This window comes from Scylla paramamosain, unplaced genomic scaffold (assembly GCF_035594125.1).
Source record: "Scylla paramamosain isolate STU-SP2022 unplaced genomic scaffold, ASM3559412v1 Contig2, whole genome shotgun sequence".
Taxonomy (NCBI): domain Eukaryota; kingdom Metazoa; phylum Arthropoda; class Malacostraca; order Decapoda; family Portunidae; genus Scylla; species Scylla paramamosain.
The window spans coordinates 1,097,501-1,107,500 of record NW_026973667.1 but is presented as its reverse complement, the minus strand read 5'-3'; the positions used below and the strand labels follow the sequence as shown (position 1 = coordinate 1,107,500).

Here is a 10,000-nt window from a genome sequence, read left to right as displayed (position 1 = left end):
CAAACTGTTTTTCCTTCTTCACTTCCTGTAGCAATATTTTTTTTCCTCTTTTCCCCACAAAACTTTCGAGAACGGTCAAAAATATAAGTTTTCACAAATATACAAGTTTTGTTTTTTTTTTTTCTTTTTTTTTTATCATTTACTTATATTATTTTTTTGTATTAATTTCCTTTTCATTACAATCTTTTTTTTTTTTTTATCAGATCTCTTGTTTTTATTTTTATTTATTTATTTTTTTTTCTTCTCAATTCAAAACTCGCAATTTTTTTTCATTCCTTCCTTTTCGTTTTATTTTCTTTATCACCATTCTTATTCTATTCTCAAAGTCAGTTTTTATCTGCTTTTCCTCCAATTATCACTTTTTTCCCTCTTTTTCATCCACACACACACACACACAAATAAACAAACAAATAAATAAACAAATAAAATAAATAAATTAACCAGATTTCCTCTCTTCTCTTTTTCTTTTAATTCTTTCAATATTTTCCTTCAATTTTCTTTTCCTGCATTCTCTTTTCTTTCCTTTTTCCTTCTTCAATATATATTTTTTTCTCTCTCTCTCTTGCATCAGATATTATCATTACTTCTCTCCCTCTTAACAGTAACAACAACAACAACAATAATAATAATAATAATAATAATAATAATAATAATAATAATAATAATAATAATAATAATAATAATGCCATCACAAACTACTACACATATCACAATATTATTTCTCTCTCTCTCTCTCTCTCTCTCTCTCTCTCTCTCTCTCTCTCTCTCTCTCTCTCTCTCTACAAAATATTTCCTCGCTCTAATCTTCACAAACAGCACTCGCTCAATTGCTCAAAAAAAAAAAAAAAAAAATCTCTTTCCCTCCTCCTTTCACAATCAAGTCTCTCTCTCTCTCTCTCTCTCTCTCTCTCTCTCTCTCTCCTTTCCAATGGTCTTATAAAGCTATTTTTACATATCTACACAGAGTTGGGTTTACAATTTAAAAAAGGGGGCTGAATCATCTTTCCACAGGCTTGGATTCTCCTTATAAACGACTGAAACCTCTTTACACAGTTCGATTCTCTTTATAAGGGGTTCGATTCTCCTTACAAGTGACTTGATTATCTTTGTATAAGCTTGGATTCCTCTTATAAGCAATCCGGTCGCTTTATGCAGCTCCAATTTTCCTCGATTCTCTTCGTAAAGGCTTCAATTCTCTTTATAAGTGACTCGATCCCCTTAGAAAGAGTTCAATTCTACTTTATACAGGGTTTACAATCTTCATATAGGCTTGGACTTCCCTTATAAGCAACACGATCCTCTTACACATTTCAATTTTCCTCATAGAGTTCAATTATCCTAATAAACAACTCAAATCCCCTTATAAAGAGTTTGATTCTACTTATAAAGGATTTAGTTTCAGATCCTCCTTATGCAATTCAATTTTCCTCATAAACGGTTTGATAAGGAGGTTCCAATTCTCCTTATAAGCGTCAGAATCCTTATAAGAGGTTCCAGTTGTCTTTACAGTTCTAAATCTTCCATATACAAAACTAGATGTTCCTTATAAGCGCTAGAAAGTGCCTGACCCTCTATAAGGTATCCAATCCTTTTTACATAAGCTCCAAGTCTATTTATAAGGTGTTTAATCCTCTATCAATGCTCCAGACCCCCTTACACACACACGCACACACACACACTATTACTTCAAGTTGCATGGGCAGATCAACACAGCATCAGAACTCTATTATGATACTTAACCCTAATATAGACACACACACGCACGCCTGCACACACACACACACAGCCCTGTACTCTTTCAACACTTATACACCTCGCCAACACTAATTTCCAAAGGCTGTAGTTGAAGTGACGCGGGTTATTTAAGGGTTTTTCACAGTTCTAGGGGCAGATTAATGACATTTCTGCATTGCTAACGGGGGTAGCTGACTCTGGGACCCGGCTAGGCTTCCCTGTGGCCTTGGGAAAACAGTTGAAGTGAGAGCCGTGCCTCGGAATACACAGACCTTGGTGAAACAACCCAAACTCTGGTGGTGACAAAATAATGTAGTTAATATTTGCAAAAAAATTCCAAAAAACCCATCGAAGCTGCCATCTAAATTTATGCGAAGGCTACAAAAAACGCACACACGCACACACACGCACTCAGACACGTACACACACACACACACACAAAACAGCCAGTTAAAATATTGCCATAAACTATATGAATATATATATATATATGTATAGATATCGCAAAGGGTGACGTGAAGGGACTCTGAGAAGCCAACATGTCTATATATATAAGATTCTTTCACAAACTAGAAAAAATATAAAAATATATCAAATAAAATCACACAAAAAAAAAAAAAAAATAATAATGATAATTCTCGACATTACAATACATAGAGGAGTGTGATAAGTCTCTCTCTCTCTTTCTCTTTCTCTCTCTCTCTCTCTCTGTGTGTCCATCACCATCACTCACACACACACACACACACACACACCTCATTCTACTTAGACACAGCAGCCAGCACTCTAAATGACAATACCCTCTTTTCTCTGTTTTCTCAGGCCACAGGAAAAGTTGCTGAGACAGTCTTGAGTGTTTTTCCAACTAGAATTGTTTATAGATATGACTGGGACCATAAACACACACTTGAAAACCCCAATAACTTTCACTACAGTCTGTTAAACTATCCCTGGAGCCTTGAAAACCCCAATAACTTCCACTGCAGCCTGTTAAACTATCCCTGGAGCATTGAAAACCCCAATAACTTTCACTACAGTCTGTTAAACTATCCCTGGAGCCTTGAAAACCCCAATAACTTCCACTGCAGCCTGTTAAACTATCCCTGGAGCCTTGAAAACCCCAATAACTTCCACTGCAGCCTGTTAAACTATCCCTGGAGCCTTGAAAACCCCAATAATTTTCACTGCAGTCTGTTAAACTATCCCTGGAGCCTTGAAAACCCCAATAACTTTCACTACAGTCTGTTAAACTATCTCTGGAGCCTTGAAAACCCCAATAATTTTCACTACAGTCTGTTAAACTATCCCTGGAGCCTTGAAAACCCCAATAATTTTCACTGCAGCCTGTTAAACTATCCCTGGAGCCTTGAAAACCCCAATAATTTTCACTGCAGCCTGTTAAACTATCCCTGGAGCCTTGAAAAACCCCAATAACTTCCACTGCAGCCTGTCAAATTATCACTGGAACCTTGAAAACCCTTGAAAAACCCCAAACTATCACTGAAACCTTGAAAACACCCTTGAAAACCACCCCAAATTGTCACTGGAATCTTGAAAACACCCTTGAAAACCACCCCAAATTGTCACTGGAATCTTGAAAACACCCTTGAAAACCCCAGCAACTTCCGCTGCAGCCTGAGCCAAGTAGAGTCAGAATACTGGGGTACACTTCAGAGCCCTAGGTTAGGTTAGTTTAGTTTAGGTAAGTACAGCACATGACCTTAGAAGTAAATAATGTAAACAGCCTTATCTGAAAGCCACTTAGGGAGAAAATGAAAGATAAAAAATAAAAATCCCTAAAAATGTCCCTAGATTCCGCACACCTTAAGTCATACACGCATATACACATGCATACGTACATACAAACAAGCGTATTAATCCATATATTACTACAAATATTTTATATATATATATATTAATAGCTGTCCATGCCTTGTCTGTCTGTCTGTTTGTTTGTTTGTTTGTTTGCTTGTTTGTTTTTTGGCATGTTAGTGAAATATTGTTTGTTGGTCTCTCTCTCTCTCTCTCTCTCTCTCTCTCTCTCTCTCTCTCTCTGAGATTACAAAAGTGAAAAACAAGACAACAAATATGCAATAGAAAATTCCACAGAATAGATCAAATAAATATCTGCAAATAATAATAATAATAATAATAATAATAATAATAATAATAATAATAATAATAAATAATAATAATGTAAATAATAGAAACAATGCATAAATGACATAAATGATTAACAAACAAATAAATCTTAGGTCTCTCTCTCTTTCTCTAATGAATGAGATTCTTTTTAACTGAAATAAAGTAAAAAAAAAAAAAAAATTAAGATTTGGTCTAGCTACTGTAACACTCCAGTCAGACCTAACCTGACCTGACCTGACCTAACTAAACCTAACCTAACCTGACCTAACTAAACCTAACCTAACCTGACGTAACTAAACCTAACCTGACCTGACCTAACTAAACCTAACCAAACCTAACCTAACCTAACCTAACCTAACCAAACCTGACCTGACCTTATCTAACCTAACCTGACCTAACAAAAGATAAAACAAAGTTCAAGATCACAACATAACACTTTCTTGCCTCCTTAATCACATGCGTATAAAAGAATCTGTGTACGTATTCTCTCTCTCTCTCTCTCTCTCTCTCTCTCTCTCTCTCTCTCTCTCTCTCTCTCTCTCTCTCTCTCTCTCTCTCTCTCTCACACACACACACACAAACACACACAGGAAGAATACCAGTGTGTGTGTGTGTGTGTGTGTGTGTGTGTGTGTGTGTGTGTGTGTGTGTGTGTGTGTGTGTGTGTGTGTGTGTGTGTGTGTGTGTGTGTGTGTGTGTGTGTGTTGGGCAGAAACGGAATGTATAAAAGTAATGTATGTATGTATGTATGTATGTATGTATGTATGTATGTATGTATGTATGTATGGTCTATAAATAATAATAATAAAAATAAATTAATAATAATATCGGTAGAAAACCTTCACAGCGCAACAACGACCCACAAACACAACACACACACACACACACACACACACACACAGAGAGAGAGAGAGAGAGAGAGAGAGAGAGAGAGAGAGAGAGAGAGAGAGAGAGAGAGAGAGAGAGAGAGAGAGAGAGAGAGAGAGAGAGAGAGAGAGAGAGAGAGAGAGAGAGAGAGAGAGAGAGAGAGAGAGAGAATAGAGAGAGAGAGAGATAGAGCAAGAGAAAGATAGAATTAAACCACTAAACAGACTTTTATATATATATATATATATATATATATATATATATATATATATATATATATATATATATATATATATATATATATATATATACATACATATATATACACACTGCAATTACTATCCTAAACCTACTAAGCAAACAGAGAGAGAGAGAGAGAGAGAGAGAGAGAGAGAGAGAGAGAGAGAGAGAGAGAGAGAGAGAGAGAGAGAGAGAGAGAGAGAGAGAGAGAGAGAGAGAGAGAGAGAGAGAGAGAGAGAGAGAGAGAGAGAGAGAGAGAGAGAGAGAGAGAGATAAGCAAGGTGCGCAGGATGAGGGTCAAGGGTCAAGGGTCAAGGGATCACCGTTGTACTAGAGCAAACATCATTAACTTTAGCCTAATAATTAGGAACCATCTTATTACCAGCCCATCCTATCCAAAAAGGAGGAGGAACAGCAGGAGGAGGAGGAGGAGGAGGAGGAGGAGGAGGAGGAAGAGGAGGAGGAGGAGGACCAGACAAGCAAGCAGACACGTTCGCTCAATCGCTCGCTCACTCGCTCACTCTCTCTCCCGGAAACCAAGGGAAACATTTCGTGCCGCCAAGGAGGTGGCCGAAAAATTTACTTGCATCGGATATATGGCAAAAATATCTGGGCCTTGTACATGAACGGGGGGGAGGACGGGGTGCGGGGAGGTGCAGGGGGGATGTTGGGGGGGCGTGGGGGGGGCTCAGTGGTGGTACTGCCTCAGGGAAGGGTCGTAGGGCCAGAACGGTAAGGGGTACAGTGTGTGCTGACTGGCCTGGGCCGACTGGTTCATGCCGTCCAGGGCTGCGTGGTTCTGCATGTGTGGCGGCCACTGCGGGGTGCTGGAGGGGGTCTGGGTGGGCCGGATGACCCCCATGTGGCTGAGGTTGTCTGTCATGCGCCCCAGGTTGTCCCCGAGCCGCCCCATGGGGTCCCCGGCGCTGCCCCGGCTCATGGACCGCAGGTTGTCACCGAGCCGTGAGTAGTTGTCGCGCTCGTCGTAGTGAGCCATCGTGTCCGACATCCGGCTCTGGTTCTCCGCCATCCGCCTCAAGTGCTCCGCCAGGTACCCGCCCGGCGTCCCAGTCATCCGCCCGAAGTTCTCCGCCGCCATCCGCCCCAAGTTATCCGACATGTGGGGCGTGTCGCTGATCCGCCCGGGGCTGTCCGTGGCCGGGGTCCTCATGTCGCCGTTTCCGTTGCCGCTGGCCATGTGAGCCTGCAGCAGCGGGGACTGTGGCGCCGCGGATATCCTGCCGGACTCGTCGCTCATGTGGTGGGAGGCCGTCATGCGCGTGAGGTCCTGCGGCATGTGCAGGGCCTCCTCCGCCACCCCCATGTGGTGCGGGGCGAGTCGCAGGTGTTCCTCCTCTTGTCTCATCTCCCCCATGTGCCCCGCAGCCTCCCTCATGTGCAGCTGTGCCCCTCCTGCCTCCTCCAGCCCCTCCCCACCCCCTCCTGCTTCATGGTGAGCCCCAGGCCGACTGACGAGCCAAGCGACATGCCCAACATGTTCTTGACGGCCGAGTTGGCAGCCCCGAAGGCCTTCTCACGCAGGTCGTCGGCCGAGGGGAGGTGCTGGGGCAACGGGGAGGCCAGGTACTCTGGAGGGTCTTCAGGTAGGCCGTCCACAGCCATGTTGTGCACCTTTCGCTTGTGCACCTTCAGGTTATACTCGTTAGAGAAGAACTGACCACAAACCTCGCACTCCTCGGTAAACTCAGCCGGACCAAAGTGCTTCTTCAGGTGGTGGCAGAGGCCGGCGCGCTGGCTGAAGGTCTGGCCGCAGTGGTCGCAGGCGTGGTCGCGGTCCAGGGCGTGTGTCTTGAGGTGCTGCTGCATGTTGCTCTTCTGGCTGAAGGTCTTACCACACTCGGGGCACGGGAAGTTGCCTCCTTGGTGCACCAGCTCGTGTTTCTCCAGGTACTTGCGGCCGGTGAAGAGCTTGCCGCAGTAGGAGCAGGGCAGGCTGTCGTTGCTGTGGACTTCCATGAGGTGGTGCCGCAGGTCGGTCTGCTTGAACATGGTGCCGCAGATGACGCAGGGGATGTCCTCGCGGTCCTCGTGCCACTTGATGTGCTGCAGGTAGGTGGTGCGCTTGTTGAAGGTCTTCCCGCACATGTTACACTGGAAGTCGCCAAACATGAGCAGCTCCTTCTGGTTGTGCGTCCCGTGCTGCTCCGCCAGTCGCAGGTGTTTCTCCAGCTTCTCCCGCCACGAGAAGCCCTCGCCACAAGCCTCGCACAGGTACAGGTTGTTCACTTTCTCGAAAATCTTACATTTCCCGTTTTCTTCCAGCTTGGCGATGTGGAAGTCGAAGTTGGGTTTGTGATAGAAATGCACCTGGCAGTAGTGACACACGTACTTGATCTTGTTCTTGTGGTTGTTGTAGTACTCCTTGCGTTTCTCCAGTTCCTCTTTCGTCAAGATCGGGCGGGGCAGGAGGCCCATCCCCCCTGCCCCGGAGGTGTTCGGGGGGCCCATGCCGGGGAGGGGGGGGTTCTCCGGCCTCCCCGTTCGGCATGGCCTTCCCCGCCTCAGCACCACTGGGTTCGTTCTTCACCATGTTGTCCTTTAAAATTATTTGCGGTTCGAAGATATTTCCGTCCTCGTCAATGGTTTCTGGACGCTGCATTCCTGGCCCGTCTGTTGACAAGGAGGTGTGTTAGTGCGCGCATGTGTGTGTGTGTGTGTGTGTGTGTGTGTGTGTGTGTGTGTGTGTGTGTGTGTGTGTGTGTGTGTGTGTGTGTGTAGATAATAATTGTCAGTGTGGCTATATGGCTGGTTAAGTTAGGTTAGGTTAGGTTAGGTTAGGTTAGGTTAGGTTAGGTTAGGTTAGGTTAGGTTAGGTTAGGTTAAATTTTAAATTAGGTCAGGTTAGGTTAAGTTAGGTTAGGTTAGGTTAGGCTAAGTTCGGTTAGGTTAGGTTATAGAGTACAATACTTAGGTTAAGTTAGGTTAAGTTAAGTTAGGTTAAGTTAGGTTAGGTTAGGTTAGGTAAGGTTACGTTAGGTTAGGTTAGAGTACAATACTTAGGTTAGGTTAGGTTAGGTTAAGTTAGGTTAGGTTAGGTTAGGTTAGGTTAGGTTAGGTTAGGTTAAGTTAGGTTAGGTTAGGTTAAGTTAGGTTAAGTTAGGTTAGGTTAGGTTAGGTTAGGTTAGGTTAGGTTAGGTTAAGTTAGGTTAGGTTAGGTTAGGTTAGGTTAGGTTAGGTTAGGTTAGGTTAGGTTAGGGTGCAATACTTACATCCAACAGGTGGGGGGTACTTCCGGGGCCTCCCTCTTTTGCCTGTGCCAGCTGGGATGTACTTCTTTTTCCTGCAACACACCACCACCATCACCACCACCATTACTGTCATCATCACCATTATCATCACAAGTACCATCACTGTCATCACCACCATTATTGTCAACACCACCAGCATTATCATCATTATCACCACCACCACCATCACCACCACCATCATCACCTAACCTAACCCCAAAACCACCCATAAAAACCCCAATAACTTCCACTACAACACCAAAACACCACCATCACCACCACCACCATTATAACCTGTTAACCTATTACTAAAAACACAAAACACTGAAAAAAAAAAAATGCCAAAATTAAATAACTATGTAAACAAACAAACAAACAAACAAATTCTACGTAAACAAACACATCCTTTTCATCTTTTCAACCTCTTTTCTTATTCCAATTTATCAAAGGTAACTCTCCTCCTCCTCTTCCTCCTCTTCCTCGTTCTGTTCTTCCTCTTCCTTCTCCCTGTTTCCAGCATTCATTCCTACATTCTCCTATTCCTTCCTTCATTCCTCTTAAACTTCAACTTGAACCGCCAAAAAACACCTTTAAAAACCCCAATAACTTCCACAAAAACACCAAAAAAACCTTTAAAAACCCCAATAACATCAACTACAACACCAAAACACCTTTAAAAACCCCAATAACATCAACTACAACACCAAAACCAACTTAAAAACCAAAAAAACTCCACAAGAATCCCCAAAAACAGCCGTAACCTTCTACAACAACCCTGAAAAACCACCTCAACACCCTACACTGCACCTGCTTGCGTCCTAAACCCAACTCACTTGATCCCGAGACATGTGCAGCAGTTAGTGTTGTGGATGGAGGCGTAGTGGCTTAGCATGGACACCTGGGACGTAAATTTGTCTTTCCACTTGCTGTATTCCGCAGATATGAGACCCAGCATTGTGTCAGTGTCTGCCGAGCTGCCGCAGTCCCGTCGAGATTCCAGCCTGCAAAGGGAGTGTGTGTAAGAGACCGCTCGTTGGATGGGAGCACGTAAACATATTTCGAGGTGAGAATGAAGTGTGAAAACGCTTAAAAACATCATCGTGCAGCAAAAGGAGGCTTGAAAATGGCGTTACGTCGTGAAAGCTAACTTGAAAGTGTCTAAGTTTTAAAAATATCCTTGAAAAATTAAATTGAATTGTAAAAACTGCCTTGAAAATGTCTAAGTTTTAAAAAGTATCCTTGAAAAATTAAATTGAATTGTAAAAACTGCCTTGAAAATGTCTAAGTTTTAAAAAGTATCCTTGAAAAATTAAATTGAATTGTAAAAACTGCCTTGAAAATGTTTGAAGTTGTAAAATACCCTTGGAAATTAAAGTAAATTGTAAAAAAGTGTTGAAAATGACATTAGATCATAAAAAAACACCTTGAAAATGCCACCAAACTGTAAAAACATCCTTGGAAATTAGCAAATCATTAAAAAAAATGAAAATGAGAGGAAGTCATAAAGAAAACCTTGAAAATAACAGTAAATCATATTGAAAAACTTTGAAAATGACCTAATTATAAAAAGAACCTTGAAAATTGCAATAAATCATAAAAAAAAATAAAAATCAAAGCAAATCACAAAAAAAAATATAAATTAGAATTACAAAAAAAAAGATAATCCTTGAAAATAAGAAATCATAAAAAAAACTTGAAAAATAAGACAAAATTATAACAAAAAAATTGAAAATCCCAATAAATCACAAAAAATACAAAAAAATAAAAGC

General features: G+C 42.0%; 1 protein-coding gene and 1 long non-coding RNA gene across 2 annotated transcripts in view; both read right to left on the bottom strand.

Moving 5' to 3' along the window:
* LOC135096019 (uncharacterized) overlaps positions 1-4,912 on the bottom strand; it is a 4,949-nt gene extending 37 nt beyond the window's left edge. Inside the window, exons 1-2 of the long non-coding RNA XR_010264560.1 lie at positions 4,226-4,912; positions 1-4,160 (exon numbers count right to left, since the gene is read on the bottom strand). The exon at positions 1-4,160 is cut by the window's left edge and continues 37 nt beyond it. This is a non-coding gene — a long non-coding RNA (uncharacterized LOC135096019). The remainder of the gene's footprint in view (positions 4,161-4,225) is intronic.
* A 163-nt stretch (positions 4,913-5,075) lies between these two features.
* The window catches only part of LOC135096018 (uncharacterized), a 9,926-nt gene continuing 5,001 nt past the window's right edge, over positions 5,076-10,000 (bottom strand). Inside the window, 5 exon segments of the mRNA XM_063997202.1 lie at positions 5,076-6,379; positions 6,382-7,467; positions 7,469-7,614; positions 8,214-8,284; positions 9,065-9,232. Of these exon segments, the coding sequence (XP_063853272.1) occupies positions 5,672-6,379; positions 6,382-7,467; positions 7,469-7,614; positions 8,214-8,284; positions 9,065-9,232 (2,179 nt within the window). The 3' untranslated portion in view covers positions 5,076-5,671.